Source organism: Oryzias latipes, chromosome 8 (genome assembly GCF_002234675.1).
Source record: "Oryzias latipes chromosome 8, ASM223467v1".
NCBI lineage: Eukaryota > Metazoa > Chordata > Actinopteri > Beloniformes > Adrianichthyidae > Oryzias > Oryzias latipes.
The window spans coordinates 9,052,214-9,070,974 of NC_019866.2; the positions used below are offsets into that span (position 1 = coordinate 9,052,214).

Genomic DNA, 18,761 nt, shown 5'->3' on the forward strand with positions numbered 1-18,761 from the left:
ATGACAACTAATACTAGTGCTGATCAATCTCATGACAAAGTTGAGCTGAAATGCTATTCTAATTTTAAAGCCACTGCACTTAATGAAATATCTCTTTTCAATATACAGAAGTCCAGTTCCTTCAGGAAAAATACCACATGGGGAAATCAGTTGGCCCACACACCATTAAGCCCACGCCGAAGGTTGGGGTGGGGTGGTTGGGGTGGTGTGAGGGTTCTGTCAGGGCCAGGGGTCTGTGTGATATTAGCCGTCTGCCAATCTGACTTGGGGAATGGACACCAAGTAATTACTCCTGCTCTTACTGCCTCATCAATCTCTCCGTATCACGCTTTCACCCAGCCCAAATGACTCTTTTTTCCTCCCTTTCTTCCATCATCTTTTACAAAGGAGCAGAGAGAAGCTAACGTTAAAAAACTTAAATACTGAAAATCTTCAAAAACCCAAATGACAATGTTGTATGATAACATGGTAAATGACATTATACAAAGTAATAAAAGTAGTTGTTTGACTTAAACAGGGAAAAATCTATGATGTTAAAATTCCACACAAAGATTTATAATCTTAATGGAGATTGCATTTACTGTACACCATTTCTTTAACTAACCATTTTTATTTTGTCATGGCTTTTGGCTTAAAAATATTTTTATGATCCCATCATAAAATATAATGAAATACTTCCCCTCAGGTTCTCAACTACTCATAACATTTTATGGCTCAGTTCCAAATTGGGCTCTTTGGAAACTAATAATAATTAAGTTGCTTTAATGAGGCAAGTGATTCAAAAGACTTTTTGTAGTCTTCTCAGCCAAAGTCTGTACCACATAAATTTCTTCAATCATCATTAAAAAAATAAAAATAAAAATTTCAGACTAGATGGAAATCTGCTGATCTCAGTTGTCGTGTCTGGATTTTATATTAAGCATTTTCAATCAGTAAAATACAACTATTTGAGTAATTACTTTAAAATTTTACATTTTTACATTTTATTTCTCAAGTTAAATGCAGAGTCATATCTGAAAAAGTGAAAAAAATTAATAATACGAAAAAACATCCTTAATAATACATAACAGGAAAGCATAAAGATAATGGGAACCTGATGTAATTTGTAAGACTTTCCATCAAACTATCTTGTAAAACCACTGATAAGATACAATGACGTGCCAACAATCAGCATTAGTGAAATGCATTCTCGTACTTGTGCTGTTGACAGACGTGATGAGAGGAAACTGTAGCTTTCCCCACAACAAACTAAATCACAGGTGACTCAGCCACACAGATTGTGTTTGCATACAAGTTAACTTTACAGCAACAGCCGAGTGACAACAGCACTGCTGGAAACAATGGGATGCGTCTTGGCTCATATCTAACCAAACTTACAAATCTGTCAAATTCTAAAACCAGCTAAAAGAAAAGAGATAATTAATTTATGGTGTTTTTAAAGTTTGTTCAATTTTAATATGAACTATAAAATAATTGGACAAATCCAACGCAACACCAATCCCTAAAAATACTACTTCAGATTAGGCACTAAAAATCATTTGAGAGAATGAACAAACAAGGTGTCAGACAACATGAAAAAAATAGACAAATAATTATAAAAAGATTAAGCTACAGGGTTGGCATACTCAAAGAAGACCATTCTGGGACAAATGGACAGAAAAAAGTAAAAAGCCAAAAGGCAAATATTACATTTTATCAGCTACTGGCCAAGAAGTACACATGTCCGGGACTACAAGAGGTAAACTAGTGTAAACATACACTGCTAAACTTTTTTTAAACTCTAAACAAAATATGAGGGGGCAGAGCAAAGCCAAATCTTCAAATCGGGCATAGTTTGTCTGATAAATGTATATAGAGATTCCCTCAAATCCAGTTTTAACCTATGACTGTTTTTCTTTGTTCAGTTTTTATGTTTGCCTCCCCAGCTCTGCTCTTATTGAGTCTCATCGAAAAGAACATTTCAATAAAAGATTTCACCAAAACAAGCATGGTATCCAATGCAATAATTTTTCGCTAAATAAAATGTAAGATAGATGGCTGCAGATTACTTTACAGCTACACTAAAAGCTACTGATGTCCACGTTTAAAAGTCGCTGCTGTAAATCTCTCACCACTTCCTTCATTAGTTAGCACTGCCTGATTGTAGATAATCCATTCCCATGTTGATAGATTAGCTATGGTTTTGATCAATAAATCCAAGTAAAAAGCTGCAGTTTTTCTGTTTGAAATGCTAAGTGTTTTCACTGATATCATGAATGTGAAGTCATATCAAAAAATTCCTACCACAGTTGAGTTTTGTAAAAAATACTATTCAAAGAATGTGAAAAGTCAAACACACTTAGAAGATTTACAGAGATGGCACTAATAGAAAAGGACACACGTCATTATTTATGTAAACTGGCCTTGTGTAAGGATCTTCTTGTTTACTAGTACCAAGTCCCTCTATTGCTTTTATGTTACTTTGCAACACAGACAGAGAAATAATTTTTTTCTGCCAAATTTCCCTCTTATTATTACTACTTAATGGTATTTGTAACAGTAGTCACCCAAAACAACCGGTTTCAGTAGCATCAGATATGAATAGTTGATTCAGCGTGCCAGCTGTTATTGTCTTTTCTGTTTTAATTTACAGTTTTAAGCTACTTGTGATGAAAAAATAAAACTGGGGACATTTTATTTCTGTCAGATCAACAACTTGGATTAACCAAAAAATTAGTTGTGCATGGTTAAAGTCAGTCTCTCAATAATTACTTTTTTTTAATGATGTCCTGAGCACATATCAAAACAGAACATGCACAATGTTATTTGGGTGCAACAGAGAGAAACATTGAAGGAAAGCTTAAAAGAAAAAGATCCTAGATTCAAGAAAGAAATAAGAAAAATATTAACTAATCACCACGCTTGTAGACATCCACAAACTATTTTACACTTTAAGATAAACATGATCAGATGTAAAAAAAATTGTTATAGTTTTGTTTTTTTAAACGCCATCTTTGCCAGTAGTTCATACAAATTTAAAAATATTTTTTCCATTACTTCTGGATTAAACCCTGGTTTGCAAGCTATAAAATGTGCACAGAAAACCTAGATGTCCGCTTTAACATTATGATGAAGTGTTGAGGGGTTCTCAGTGTGACAGATTTTAGGCAATTGTCCAGTTTCATGTGTTTATATGCATTATCAAAGACACATTTTTGTAAAAAACCAAGACAAAAGTCATACATAAAATAGTTATAAATCAAGGCAACTGCTTTAATGATAGTTGTGTGAATGTCATTAGGTTGGAGATGAATAGGAAAAGTTAAGAGTTTACAGACGACAGTGACATTTCCGCAATAAAAAATAATAATTCTGGTTCAAAGTTTTACCTTTTGAACTTTTTTGCATCTATTTGGGGCATTACCAAAAATAATCAGCTGGAAATGGTTAAGCTTGAAAAAGACTGCTTTCTGTTAATAATGTTGACAAAATATAGTGACAAATTCACGCTTGGCATATTAAAAGGAAAGAACAATAAGAGAAATATGCCCTCACTAAATGAAAAGGTATAAGAATGAACTCTAGCGGCTTGAGAGAAAATCTGGCATAAGATGTCCCAATGCACCACAAGCTATTTTTACAACAAATGCATGAGAGCAGAGGAAGAAGACATTGAAGTAAAGCCAAGGTCTCTTATCTTTGATTTTCTTTTGCAACTTCAACAAACTAAAGGCAAAAATCAAACCTCACACAAAGTCATGCTTAATGTGAGCTAACAAAAGCAAAAACTCAATAGTATAATTGAGGTGTTTTGGTAGGATGGCATGGGGGGGGGGGGTAAACTGGCATTCGCACAGAACATTTCCTTTACAATGAAAACAATCTAACCAACTGAACCACTCAGAGGAATTCACCTCCCTTCCCCCATGCCCCACCCCCTTCTCCACCACCATCACATTACCATATCAAAGCCCCGAGTTCAGAGCAAGTCTTCTCTTTCAAGAATGGAAGCAGTAAGAGAGGAGGGGGAGAGGACAAGACCGAAGCAGTACGAGTAGACCCAAGACTGAGTTTGCTTTTATCTCTGTTTGGCGTGTGTGTGGGTGTGTATGCAAAAAAAAGGGGAGAGAAAAAGTGTAAGGTTTTGTGCCCACACAAAATGCATGTCTGTTATTGAAAAAGTACTGTAGAAAATTGGTGCAGATACTGATGAAGCACTGACTGGGTCTTCCTCATGCTGCAGTGAAGACAAGTAATTTTGCATTCCACAGACAGACAATGGTGTCTATGGGGAGCAAGAGTAGTAGAGAAATTCTAAAGCAGGTACACAGTGCAGTTTGGAAAAGTACTTGATAAAAGGACCGGCATTTGAAAGCAAATATCTGCATATCTCCAAGATCAAATATAATAATCATCTAAATCTATTCTTTATCAGATTTTCTGCTGAGCTTACTGTACACGTATTTACTGATCCCCTCTCTAGTTTGCTGGGAGTCTAAATGTAAAAATCAAAGTGAATGGCATTAGGGTAAATAAGACCACTGGTTGCCTGGGAAACTGGGTACCCTGCCCCACTCACTCATGCCTAGCCTTTACTTTTCTCCAATCACTGGAGAGCAATAATACATTATTGACAGAGGGCCACAATTGGCAGCAGTGCAGCGTTTTCAAATTGTATTGGAACAACAGAAGCTTACGGTTAAAAGATGCAGAATGAGATCGAGAGAAAAGCACATAACATCAGAGGGGAGAGAAGCTGACAAGGTAAAATGATTTAAAACCAACACATTTACGCCACAATAACAATCTATCTGCCATCCATGCCAAGCTACAACATGAGAACTATCCGTACAGTGTGCTTAAATGGGAAAGGTTTTTGCCTGAATATTAATATCAGTTTAGTCCTTAATTTATGTAAAATACTTTGTGCTATCAAGTTCATGATGTGTCACTAAGAAGCTTCTCCTGTTGTGTTGGGGTAAGCACGCTGCACTGGTATGCATAGTAATTTATTCCTACACTAAAAAGGCTAGTGTGGTAATGCTGTCTTATAGTCATCAAGCAGACAACAATATGCTGTCCTGAAATAGCTCAACAATTTGACTGTAACGCAATAAAGCCCTTTGAGATATATCTGCCGGCTATCGACTGACTACACATAAACTTTTTGGCCTATTTTATATTTTCACTTTTAGTCTAATAAATTATGCTAATTTCTAGCCGTGCTGGAGTTGGTTTTTCTTCTCCTCTCAAGTCCTCATAAAGCAAGTTATCACTGATATCCACATTTTTTCCATACACAAGTTAGTTATTTTTCCCCAAAAAATTATGGGGCAGTATAAAACAAGAAATAAATATGCTGAATAATACAGTTTTTCATTTAGTAGCTTAAACTACAAAATAAAAAACAGAGAGCTTTACCACCTGACTTTTTCAGAACAGTTTATTTTGAGCTGATCTGTGTGAGGCTTTAAAAGAATCTAAGAGTAATATTTGCTCAAAACAAGTTACTGAATATTCACAGCGACCTTAAACCAAAACACAACAAAGAGTTGGTTCAATAATAAATTAAACCTATAGATCTAATCTATGGAGAGGATTTAGATGGATACTAGGGCTGCACGATATGAAGAAAACTCGCGATATGCGATATTAGTAATTAATATTGCGATAACAATATAATTTGCAGTATATAAACAATTAGCAAAATAACCAAAAATATTATTCCCATTCCATTACAACAGCTTAAAAATTATACTACAAATGACCCTTGTTGACATAGGAGGCGAACATACAACATAATAGGGCGCCATCCGATTAGTTAACAACGTGAAGGGGTCCATCTGATTGGTCAAATGCAGAAAGGGATTCTTTCAATCCATTAAACACTTCAAGCTGCCATAAGATTGTTTGGCCACATCTAAGGTAACCATTTATTGCAAATTTGCTGTCTTTTGCGATATGCATATTGCACAGCTTGATATTGCGATAACGATAAATTTGCGGTATATTGTGCAGGCCTAATGGATACAAATTTAAAGAAGCAATTTGGTCCAAAGAAAATGAAGCAAAAGCAACTCAACACAATGTAACAGTTTTCAGAGTGGAGTAAATCATCATAAAAGGAGAAACTCACCAGTCTTCTCTTTGATTTCACAGAGAACGCTGAAAAGCGCCGGCTTCATTCTGTGACAATTCAGGGCATGCTTCCTAAGAGAGACAAGAGGGTAAAGAAGTGGGAGAGAGCAAAAAGAACATCAATAAACAGACCTCCATCTCAAAGCATTTGTTTTGCCTCCTTTCGTTATGAATTTGGTAGAGAAGTTGAACGTTTGTATCCACATGGCATTTCAGGGCAGCGGCACAGCCTAAATGATCATCTTTGTTCAAAAATGCTTGGAATCTGTGCTTCTTTTTTGCCACAGAAAAAATACTAACACATTGAACCATAACACCAAGAGGATTGAATACTTCCCACTGGAGGACAGGTAATGATGCCAAAGCTCATCAATACTAAGCACAGAACTTTATGGGCAACATACTATGCATGATTAATAACTTAGAGAACTATTTTTATATTGAAAGTAAAATACAAGACGACCCAAATTATAATATCAATTATATCGCTTCCAGGCTTTACTGCCATTGGCTAAAATGCTCCATTTCACACAAATTAACTACCAACAGCAGAAACAAATCTGCCTTCTTTCAATTCTCAGATTTAAATAGTTATTAAATTTGATCAAATGTCATTTAGTTATAGTCCAACCTAAATCACAAACAAAACTTGCTTGTAAAGTTAGCATGTTCTGAAAATTTCAGAACATATTATCTAGTTGGTAAGTAGAAGCTCATGGAGCCCGGTTTTGAGTGCAGATGTGCACCATGATCCGATTTCTCTTATTTTTTTTGAAATGTATGAATAAGAGCAAACTTTTCCAATTTTTTCTAGGGTCTAAAATGATTTTGTACAACAGTCCAACAACCCAGTATTCACACCCCCCACAGTAAAACTATTTACAAATGCTAGAAGTGGATGGAGAACAATCAAAGTAGTTTGAGGCGACAGAAAGACGAGTAATTCAAAGCCACACTTGATACTCTACAGGTATGCAAAAGATCATCTCAATATGGGCTACACAACAACTCTTGATGCACATTTACAAGAATGGCAGTTAAGAATAACGGGTATAACTGTTGCAGATGTGAACAGGAGACTGAGAACAGAAGACCACAAATGTGTCACTTTGTATAGAAACTAATTTCTGCTGACAAACTCAAGATGCTATAAAGTATGCACAATAAAGAGAAAAGCTGCAATTATTACGTATGTATTTTGATCCCTTAATCTTTGCATGTCACGTAAACAAAGACATCTTATGATCTATTTAGGTGTATACATCCAGTTAAAATAATCTACATATGAGACAATTGGGTGTGTGTCCACGTTTAGAAACTGTCTATATAAACTACAGAATGCCACAATGCTTTTGATTCAATGAATCATTGAGTCACATTTTAAAGTCAGCAAAATTTGTAATCAAAAAACAAAGACTAAAACTGCTATAGAGGGAATTCCATTTTCACTACAGAACACAGCAAGACTTACTTCACCAACTGTTTCTGTTTTAGATGCCAGAAATGCTTAAATAGCCTCCACAACTAAGACATTTGAGGTACTTTACTGTACTTAGCAGAGTTTGTAATGCTATTTGTGTTCCGTTGTTGCTTTAAAGTTGCTTTTATGAACAAATGTGGTTGATTCAAGGCTTTGCATATCTTTGATCTTTGTACCCATTAACATCTCATCTTACGACAACAAATATTTTGTAGAAGATAATGGATGCAGTAACATCTTATTATTTTATTGTTTCATGACAGCAGGCAAATAGCTTTGCACATTACCGCTTCCTTATGGTTGCATTTATGCCTTACTAACAGAGGCCCATTACCACAGGACAGTCAATCAAAGTATGATAGTCATGAAAACTATTTGACTTCTAATGACTGTGTCAATATTCAACTAAAAAACATTAAAAGATAGCTGCCCATCTCTGTTGGAGAAGACTGCAGACTTGATGTTAGCATAAGAGTAACATGAGCATTTGCATTGTTAGCCATGTTTTTTGTTTATTAGTTTTGCTTGGTTTTGGCAGCTTGAAGTATTTAACAAAACAAACAAATCCCTTTATGCATTTGACCAATCGAATGGACTTCTTTTCATCATAGACCAATCGGATGGGGCCCTTTTAAGTTAGATGTTCATCTCTTATGTAAATGTGAGTCATTTGGAATGTAATTTTTAAACTGTTGAAGTAAAATGGAAATTATGTTTTTGGTTGTTTTGCTATATGTTATGCACTGATATTGCACATCACAAGTTTTCCTCATATCGTGCAGCCCGACTGTTTAGGATTATTAAGGGTTCTAGACATTTGCATATATAACTAACCAACCAAGGAAACAATGACTACTTAACAAAAATCAGTATATTTAACACAATATTGGTTCAGTAAATGAAGGAGATGATCATATGTTTTTGACTGATTGATTCTCACTTGCATAAGCACTTCTGGAATAAGATTTGTGTTAATTAATTAAAAAAAAAATCTTAAGGAAACTGTGTAATAAATAATAATTACACTGTTCAATTAGAACAAAAAGCAGATCAACTTAAATTAGAACTTGAGTACTTATTTGACATTTTTTCTTACCAACCATGCAAGACTTAAAATAGCTCATGATTATTCTATATTGCATGTTTTGGTTTTAAAATTGTTTTTAACACAATCAGAATTTGTTATAATAAACTATAAATAGTTGAAAGTGATTTGCAAAACGTTATAATACTTAGTGATTTGCAGAATCTTGGGGGGGGGGGGGGGGGGGGGGCTCTCTAACAATTTGAGGCGGTTTGAAGTTGTGAAGTGTCTTAACCAACTATTAAGTCTGGAAATCTGTCCTCCAACCAACTTATTGCTAGACAGCAATAAACAACTATAGGCCCTCTAGAAAACATGTATTGTTCACACAAAAGGCCACACTTAAAAGGAACCAAGGAGCAATGAGAAATAATTGTTGTATAACTCTAAAATAAGTGACAGCTGATTTTCAGAACAATAAGAGGCGTTAGTATCACAAAGACAAAAAATGTCATCTTTGCTACAAAGACGCCATAGCATACTCCAATGAAGCGATGCAGTCTTTTTCCAATCATTTTAAAGGCTGAGTAAAATTCTTTATTCTTGGGGAGCAAATAGGACTGCACTTCACAACTAAAAAGAAAAAAGAAAAAAACACACTACTAAAGCAAGCTGTGGTGTTACTTCTTATAAAAAGAACAGCAGACAACATGAATTTTGCTTTGTTCGAATCCCAAAGACAACCACTCCTGCTGCGTGTTGTACCGCCCTCTGCGGCCTGCTCTGCTTCTCACAGTCCAAGTATGCTGACACCAGTCATTCAGAAAGTCACTGAGACAGGGACTTGGACTTGAAACTCAGACTTGAGTCATACCTAAGTCTCACATCCAGAGGCTTGTCAAGCATGTTCATTTGGGTATTCTTATTCTTTAGCCCGGGGACATAGCTGTCAGTTCTAAAAATAAAAGCTCTCTTTACAATGCCTTAGCACTGGGAATGCAGAAACAACAACTGCCTGTTATTGTGTCCCCACAAGTTGTTTAAAAAGTAGTTTAATTGCAATTTAAGACATTCCTTTTGACAATAAGTTTTGAAGACTTAAAATTTATGGAATGTCCACCAGAAGAAAAGTGCCAATAAAAAATTAAAAAATAAAAATAATTGAAGAAGAGTTAGGATTAAGCAATAGCTGCAAAGTCATGCTCAGAAACCCAAGGAATGGGAATTTTGAATTTGAAAGATTTAAAGAAAGTATACAAGACAAACAAAGCAATAAAATTAATCCAGACAAAAATTTAAAGCACCATGACAGACTACTGACAGAAAACCTCAGGTGACTGAACTTCACTAGAACATTGCTGATGCACTAATGACAATTCATAACTCATGACAGACCCCCCTCTGAGCATGTAGTAAAGTTGTATGAATTGTGTCTAGCACAAATTGTGGGTTTATCCACCAGTTCCATCCTTGCTGGACTTGAACTGGGGGAGGGCTGCCTTCAGCATGGAGGGAATGAGCAGGAGGGGGGGAGATGGGGGTGCGCATGCGGTCCTTTACTGACCTGTGCTGGAAGTTGAGTGGCAGGCCACCCCCTGCCATGCCCCCCCCTGCTCTCCCTCCCTCTGTGGGGTCGTCTGATCCACCCCTATGCGCCGGCGATTCCTCTGGCCAGCATCTGAACATACGGCGACAGGGTGAGAGGATGAGCGTGCATTGCGCCTACGAAGCTCACTCTTAAAACACGAAATTCTTGCGCTGCCCTGACCGCTTCCCATCCCAACACACTGTCAGCCTGCGTGACAGGAATCCCTTCAAACATGGAAGCAGATCACTTCAAAACAAATGTTTAGATCTTCAAATTCTAATGAAAGATTTATGCATACGTTTCAAATGTTCCAGTAAACAATAACTGCGAAGACAATCAAATATAAATTCTGTCAGATGCCATTTAAAGGTAAATATATCTGTAGCAACTGCTTCTGTACTCACGGAATTTTACCTGAGGCTAAAAGAAGTCAGTTAGAAACAAATGCACACTTATTGCCATCTAATCTGGCATTTATTTTTTACACGAAAACTGTCAGGAATGTGTTTTCAATCACAACTTTTCTGTTTACAAATTAGACATACCAAGCAACACAAACTGTGTATCCCAGAATTTATTTCAAGTCAATAAAGAGCATTCCTTTCGGCCTTATTTGGTGACACTTTTGTCATTATTTACATCTAAACAAAAGAAACTTGATCTCTTAGTGGGATACCACTGACTTTTTAGATTAAAAAAAATCTCATTTTTTTCATGACAACCCCACCTTTTAGAAAGGGTCAGGAAACAGATAAATCAAAGTAAACAAAAATAAAAGGTAATCTTTTAAATTAATTGAAATTAGCAGCAAGACACATTCAAAACAAAACTAATTGCATTTTGAAAACTGAGCCTGATTAAGTCTTCAAAGTACTAATGAGGTGAAAAAAAGTAATATCCCAATCTTCATAGGCTGCCAGTGAAGCATCATCCCTCCCCCTCACCACCACCTCATTAATAGAAACTCGATTTGCGGACAGCTGCATTCGCTTACACATTATAGAAGAATTGATTGCACCCAACACACAATGAAAAGGATGAACACCAGGGAGGGAGGGAGTGAAAGAGGAGTGAATTAATTAAGAGAACCAGGTGGTCAAATGTTGGGTGGAAAATCACCAGCTAATGACACATCGGACTGTGGCCACAGTATTGTTGGTGGACGGTTGTCTATTGTTGGAAATCCTGACACTTCATTTGAAACTGATCTCATACTCCTGGAGCCACATGGCAAACAAATACAGAGTTCATCCCTCGCAGGGATGTGCCATAGGAAAACATACAAATATACAAGAACTCACAACCAGTTTTATTCCAGTACTGGAACTATAGCACTCCAATTAAGGGACCGAGTGCTCCCTAAGCTAACCTTAATTTAAAACTCATTTGCACGTTTATACTGACCCAATTTCATCTGCCAGGAGGAGCTAGGAGTGAACACAACTGGTTAGTCCCTCTTTAATTTGAGATCTTTAACATCATTAGGAATCCAACTTGTGAAGTTGACTTAGCTTCAACAGCAAAACTTTTGCATAACTTTGATCATAAAAGGATTAAAGATAAACAACCACGGTGTGATGTGTTCAAGGACTCAAAACAAAATGACGCCTCACGAAAAGTTTAAGAGCTGAGAGAAGAATTTTAGACGGCCTCTAAATAACATTTAAATTGATGTCACTTGGGTTAGTAGTGAGGAATATTTACTATTTTATAGAAGCAGCCTAAGAAATAGTGAAATTGTTTAGCATGTAACTGGTTAATGCTCAAATAAGACCAACATATAGCTTTGAAACGAAATCAGTGATAAACCAAGAATATACATTAGTAAAATCAAAATAGTTACATTTACGAACTGAAACATTCAAGTGGACCCTAAGGTGTTATGGAACAAAATGTACGTAGACGTTTTAAGTTCTGGTGCACGTTATTACTATCATGTGAATTTACACTTGATTTTACTTTTAATTCGATGTTTCGTGCAGTAACTTGAGCTAAAAATAAAAGACAGTTACAATGCGTGGAAAATGGCCCTTCGCCTGACTTACCTGGCCTGTGCTTCGTCCAGGCTTTCGTCGGTGATGGCCATTATTTGCTGTAGAATATCCCCAATGTCTTGTTGCGGTTGACCAAGGGACTGCTGTTTTCTGACCGAGTCTGGGTCACCAACATCGGGTTGCGGTAGTCCACCGAGTCCGGTGAGACCAGTTAACATCCTGGTCTGATCATCCATACTTTCAAGAAAACTCGCCGTTTTTCTCAGTCGAAGAATACACACAAATAGCTAGCCTGTTAGCTAGCCAACAAAGTATTTTCCACGACAAATCATACAACACCTATTAGCTTACCCGACAGCGAAAATGAACGGTTAGTTTAGCTAGGAGAGTTTTCATAAAACTGGTCGCACGCATACGCTTTACATTCACGCGTTTCTCCTTTTTTCCCCCCCCCAAGTCAATGAACGCGGCCAGGCTAGCGTTGGCTATCCACCGACTGAAAAGCAGCTAGGTTAGTAGCAATAGCCCAGCAGACGAGCAGCAGGGACACACATGCACGGACTGTGGGAGCTTGCCAACAGCGCCTCGCACATTTTGGGAGAGAGAGAGAGAAAAAAGGGAAACTGGAAATTACAAACACATGGAAAACAAACACGTTCTCAAGCTAAACGGACCGATTTGTGGCCGCAACTATGTAAATTCAGATCGCACCTAATGCCGGAGCGCTATGAAAACCCCAAACGGTTTGCCATTGTTGTTGATGTCACGCGAGCATATGGGATGTTCTACTGCGAGAGTGGCGTTTACCATTAAACTCACAGCAGCACAAGCTAGTGGGTGGGTAAACCAGCCAACTACTATGGTTACGGGATAATTGCTTTAATATATTAATTTTAAATTCACCAGTGCAAAATTTGCAGCCACGCATAGTACATAAAATTTATTACATGCTACAACATCTTTTAAAGGTGAGCAAAATTCTCCTTTAGAAGAACTGATGGTCCTTAATCATATTTTTTAGTACAAAAGAAGGGAATGTACTATGCAGTTGTAAAACATTGTACAACTCTAATATGCTAATTTGAGTCTGTGTAATACAAAAAATGTGAATGCATAGCCATAAACCACCTCTGCTTATTAGTTTACAAGCTATTTATGACACAAATAGGCTTTATTGAAGTTGAACTGAATTAAGAGATGCTTAAATAACAAAGTGGGCCATTTTTGGATTGCCACATCCCATTACCAAAGCTGAACATTTCATGCTTGGAATATCTTTGTGTCCCAAACCCCTTCATGAATCACACATCCACTTTGCAGAACTAAAATGTTGACAGCAGGCTGAAAACAAGTGTCCTTGTTTTTTGCAAACTGGACAGTTCTGCTGTAGTTAATCACTCAGATCAGAGGGACAGGGTTTTAAGACGAATGGTTGACTGAATGGATGTGGAGGAGAGCAGCAGACAGCCCTGCTATACAGAAAAGAGATGATGAGTGTGCATGAAGGAGCAGATCAAACGGGCTGGGGTTTATGCTGACTCTCTGAAGATCTATCTGCTACAATCTGTAGCTAATCGATCTAAAGTTAGTGACAAGAAGAAGTGAATGAACTAAAGGGAGCCTAAACAGTAAATGTTCATGTGTCATGTGTGTAGGCAAAAGCACAAGTCATACTTCAGGTTCATAGGTAGTTATTGGAAATGCTTACTGAGGGAAAATCCAACCACAGACATTTTACTCTATTGGTCCAACTTTAAGCAGTATAAAAATGTTTATGTAACACAAAATATTTGAAAATTGTTTACAAATCTAAACTATCTTTACACATTTTATGTATGAATCTTGAAACAAAGTTGTTAAGTAGGCCTAATTAGTCAGAGCAACATCTAGTAACAACTTGTAAGTTTGTCCTTTCCATAATCAATTGTCCTTGAATTTTAAGACTGAGAGGCTTTGAAAAAAGAAGATATATATCTTTATATATTTTTAGCAATTCGTTTAGAGGCTTTTTCTGTGAAACTGCTACTCATTTGGATGCCAAAGCTGCCCTCCTCTCACCCCACGAGCATCAAGCCTCATTTTCATCTAAATAAGAATCGATCTTTCCTGCTGTGCGCCATCCTCACTTACTAGCAACTCTCACGGTCACAACCCCACTTGTCTTCTCTTTGCTTATCCCTTTTCTCTCTAGTCACTCCTCTGAAAACAACCTTAAAAAGAATCCACCAGACTTCTTGCTGGTGATAAAAAAAAGCAAGAATAAATTGTATTTACTCAGCTATTACACATAAATGAAGTAAAGTGGGATGTTATCGCTGTTATCACACAGGGCCCAAATTAAGCGTGAACTTTAATGAGTGGATAGGTCGAACATAGAAATGAAGGCAACAAAGCTTTGACTGACTGGTACAATGTCAACGCTTCGTTCTGCATCACTGGACAAGCCAAGAAAGAGATGGGGGTGAGTCACTGAGGGGGGAGGGGCCTCCTCCAGAATGGTCAGGGGACACTTACAAAGTGAAATAGATGCAGCACCAAAAGTGTAAATGTGACCAAGGATGTGCCTCTTCTGAACTGTTCAGAAATTAGAGATCTGATGTTATAAAAATTCAAATCTATTCTCATTTTAATCCAATTTATTTTCAAGTCCATCAAAATATAAGAACAAACTATTAAATTTTCACAATGGTTAAGTGGTATGGGCATAGATGCAAGAGGATACATTTAGTTTTATTTTTTTTATTTTATAAAGAAAAATCTAAAAGATTAAACGATAACATTTCAGAAACATTATTGTTAATAGCTGCAAGTCTAGACAGTTTCCAATTTGTACAGGAGGGAAACCCCTTAATTAAGGCTTAAAAGAAATATGTATTTAAGACAACACCAAGCTACTCAGATTTGTGGAAAATCTGTCACTGCCACCTGCTGGTCAAATCCGTGCATTACATTTAATAGAACCCCCTAAGTATAAAACTTCAAACGCAAATTGGATTTTGCAAAAGCAGGATTATGAACAAAGATCAAGATTCCAATCCGAGTCCCACGTGGTAGTTAAAAAGGTTCTCTGGTTATGTACTTGCAGTCGACGGTGGTGCTGACATGAGATTCTTGAGGATGTCTGTTGGAAGAGCCTGGAATCCTGCTTCTTCAGCTGGTGGAGGAACAGTTATTTTTTAATAAATGATCAAAACTAATTATCAAAGTGCCAAAATGTTAACAAAAAACGATTAAAGCAGGTGGATTTGTTACCCAGTCTGCCACTGGTCTCCTTCAGCAATAAGCGAGACATCTCCTTGATGGAAAGAAGCTCCCTTACCATCTTACACTGAGTGTCCATCTGAAGAAAAACATGATAATAGTAAACATAAAAGCTTTTTTGTGTCCAAATACACCCAAAGGTTAATTGGAACATACAATCATCTCCATAGCATGTAGCATAGGTCTCTGCCTACAGAGCAGATCAAAGTAGTTTGGTTTATTTTGTATGACATGATACACAGAAGACTTAGCCACAGCTGCACTGTCTAGTGGTATGCCTGTTTTTTGCCCCTTCTCCACCATCCTGTAATGAAAAATAAGAACAATTTGGGGATAAAAATATCCACTCAAAACAATGTTTGATTTTAAACCTTACAATAACATTCATAGCATGAACATTTCACCTATTCAACTCTTCTGCTTTATTGCGGTGTTTGCTTAATAATGCCTCCCAAGACTGATTTTCCTCGTTGAGCCTAAAACAGAACACATGAGCAAATGGTTAAGAAATGAAAAAGTATATTTTATAACTCCTAAGACATCAGAAAATGATACCTGTTTGTGGCTTTCTGGACATCTTCTATAAGTCTTTTCACGTCAGTCTCACTGGAAAATGAGACAAATAAAAGCATAACCGTAAAATAACCCATCAGTCCATGCATGACACCTAGACATAACAGGCATAATAATGCAGAACCGCAACCACATAAATCATTTACCTTGTTGAACTTGAAGGAACTCTATGCGATTCATCATAAACGCTTTTAGCCAAGCCACTCCACTCTTTCTGGATGTGCTCAACTATACAAATCAGAACACATAAGGCAGATATGAATTAAATGGATTGTTTTGGTGCCAGGATTCTGAAATGCAAAAGTCCAATAAGTATGAGCCAAAAAGAAGGGCTAACCTTGTTTTTGAAAAGTTTCAATGGAGCTATTTGGTACTGTCTGGAGGGAATTCTGAGTTCTGTCTAATGCCCACTGGAAACAAAAAGAAGAAAAAAATAATAATATTAACAAAAACAGGCATTAATCATCCATTATTGCACTGAATGATCAATTTATTCAATTACAGCAGTAGAATGATTGTAAATTAAATTAAAAGTTTATTTACATTAGAAAGGTTGCCTCAAATAAAACTATCATTTTCTGTCAGACAATGATAATTTACTCATTTTTAAACTTATAAATGCATTCAAACATTTAATTTCACTTGTTTTTATAGCTAGGCCTTTGACACAGCATGAGACTCTGCTCTGCTGGTGTGTTTCACTCGATAAACCTGAATAGATTATTTCTTGTCATTGTTACTCTTACCCGATTGCCATTTCTTTACACAAAGTTAAGTTCTTTACATTTATTTACTATTTTCAAAACTGCATTAATCCCATTTATACCAAGCATGCTATTAAAAAAACCCTCTGTAATAAGTTTTATTCTTCATGTTTTTTTGGGTTGTTGATCCATTTGTTTTAGGGTTAAAGCTTCACTCGCCTTCACTGCAGCCTCCAACAGTTTCTCAAGCCTCTCTTCTTGGGACAGGGATGTACTGATGCTTTTGCTCAAAGCTACACAAAGATCAAATGGCGTGGTTTAATTTAGATTAAAAAGTTCCTCAGAAATGCAATATTTCTGCAGAACATCAGGGTAACTTTAAAATCTAAACATCATAACATCTCACCCTGGAGTGGGTTTGGAGGGGCAGGCAGAGAACGTCGACTTATGGTGGCTCTCCTCCAGGATTTCCTCTGGCTAGGAACTGATGGTTCTCCATCATTTTCTGTGTGGACATCTTGTTTGTTCCTCTCTGACTGTTCCTCTCCGGCATCTGTCGTTTGCGTTGTAAGTGATGGGGAGTCGGCGCGGGGAGATTTGATTGGAGGAGCTGAGCAGTAGCTTTCCGAGGATCTTTTTGATGTTTGCTTAATGACCTTGTATACAGTAAAAAGATAAAAGGATTATTGTTTATTAGGTCAGGCAAAGAACTACTCCCAAGTACCTAAATTGTTCTAGCTTACTTAATGTCAAATATATTACCTCTTTCGGGCTGTAATTTACTCCAAAACCTGGAGAACTGTGACATATTTTTGGAAAATAAAGATACCATTAGTAACTTGTGTCGATTTTGAGATACAGTGCAAGTATAAAAATGCATAGTTGAGCACAGACACATCTGTGTTTAGTCACGTCAATGTTTCGGGTTATATTCGGGCTAACAGAAAATCAGTTACGTTAAACATGTTTACCTACTATTATCTGATGTTATTATTATATTTAACACAAATGTTCGCAGGAGAAATCTTTCAAAAAATGAATACAGACCCATCTTGAGTGCCACAGGCTTCCTTTTCCGCCATTTTAACTTCAAATAGTTTCTCAACGCGCGCGCCCATGAAGCCAAACCCCTCGATGCTGCTTAGAACGCCGGGAAATGTAGTCTGATCAGTGAAGCATCCACATTGTGTTCGTATAAAGTTTTGTGTAAAAAAAAATGCAATTTTTACATACATTTTTTAAATCAACATATAAATTCAAATTATATAAGTATTTATATATGTGTTGAAAATACATTGATTTTTTTTAACAAGTACAAGACAAAATAAAGGCCTAGCAGTGCATTTGGGATGAAGTCTACATGTACTTCCCAACTAAATCAAACTCAAGAAATGGGTAGAAATGAACAAGAGCCTTCATCAAATTGCACATTAGCTGTAATTTTTTAAACAAATCATCCTAAATACAAATGTTTTTTTAAAACTGTAGTAGCATAATAGGATTAAAAACAAAAGTTAATTACACAACTTAACTGTATTCTAACTTTATCTCCATGGGTAATTATACAACAATCTAAGAGCTGTCCCTTTCCAAGTCCAAAGTTTTGGATTTTTAAGGTGAAATGTAATAAATTAAAAAACATTTCAATGATCAGGTTTATCTTGAATGTGTTATGTGTGTAGTACTCAGTAGGCAACTTCAAATAATTGTATTAAAATGCTTTGCAATAAAACTTTAGTTGTCCTTCACAGATCTACAGAAAAGTATTTTCAATATCATGTTGTAGTTTCGTTGATCTGCTTAAATCCTTAATCTTCCTTTATTATAAATTTTGTAAAACTAATGTCTTGGCAATACATTGAAACCTTTGTTTTTACTTGAATTATGCCTAACAACTCTCTTTAAACCAATTTCAAGCCTCATGCATCACATAGATTATATGGGTCATAATTACTCTCAATTTAAACCTAATCTTATCTTAAAACGAAATTAAAAATGAACTTGCAACAAAACATTCAAC

The 18,761-nt window shown here is 36.4% G+C and overlaps 2 protein-coding genes across 5 annotated transcripts in view; both read right to left on the bottom strand.

Moving 5' to 3' along the window:
* LOC101159440 (pre-B-cell leukemia transcription factor 1) overlaps positions 1-12,982 on the bottom strand; it is a 32,267-nt gene extending 19,285 nt beyond the window's left edge. Inside the window, exons 1-3 of one of the 4 annotated variants that reach the window (XM_020705235.2) lie at positions 12,255-12,982; positions 10,186-10,299; positions 6,116-6,189 (exon numbers count right to left, since the gene is read on the bottom strand). In XM_020705235.2, coding sequence (XP_020560894.1) covers positions 6,116-6,189; positions 10,186-10,299; positions 12,255-12,439 — 373 coding nt within the window. In that variant the 5' untranslated portion in view covers positions 12,440-12,982. The remainder of the gene's footprint in view (positions 1-6,115; positions 6,190-10,185; positions 10,300-12,254) is intronic. The other 3 variants (XM_011478077.3, XM_020705236.2, XM_011478078.3) reach the window with 3 other exon arrangements.
* A 1,834-nt stretch (positions 12,983-14,816) lies between these two features.
* LOC101159673 lies at positions 14,817-17,861 on the bottom strand. Its single transcript, XM_004071365.4, has 11 exons — positions 17,789-17,861; positions 17,504-17,540; positions 17,148-17,397; positions 16,961-17,034; positions 16,375-16,447; positions 16,184-16,265; positions 16,020-16,070; positions 15,869-15,940; positions 15,621-15,768; positions 15,456-15,543; positions 14,817-15,357 (listed from the first exon to the last, which is right to left on the bottom strand). Exons 1-11 carry the CDS (start codon positions 17,857-17,859, stop codon positions 15,275-15,277), a joined length of 1,029 nt encoding a protein of 342 aa, XP_004071413.2. The 5' UTR covers positions 17,860-17,861; the 3' UTR covers positions 14,817-15,274.
* Between the last annotated feature and the right edge of the window lie 900 nt (positions 17,862-18,761).

Bases quoted from the DNA above. Each gene is read 5' to 3' on its own strand.
- LOC101159673 (XM_004071365.4), bottom strand. From the start codon at position 17,859: ATGGGCGCGCGCGTTGAGAAACTATTTGAAGTTAAAATGGCGGAAAAG. The intron at 17,035-17,147 runs GTGAGATGTTAT...ATCTTTGTGTAG, and splicing joins CCCTCCAAACCCACTCCAGG to CTTTGAGCAAAAGCATCAGT. The intron at 16,448-16,960 runs GCGAGTGAAGCT...TTTTGTTTCCAG, and splicing joins TGTTGGAGGCTGCAGTGAAG to TGGGCATTAGACAGAACTCA.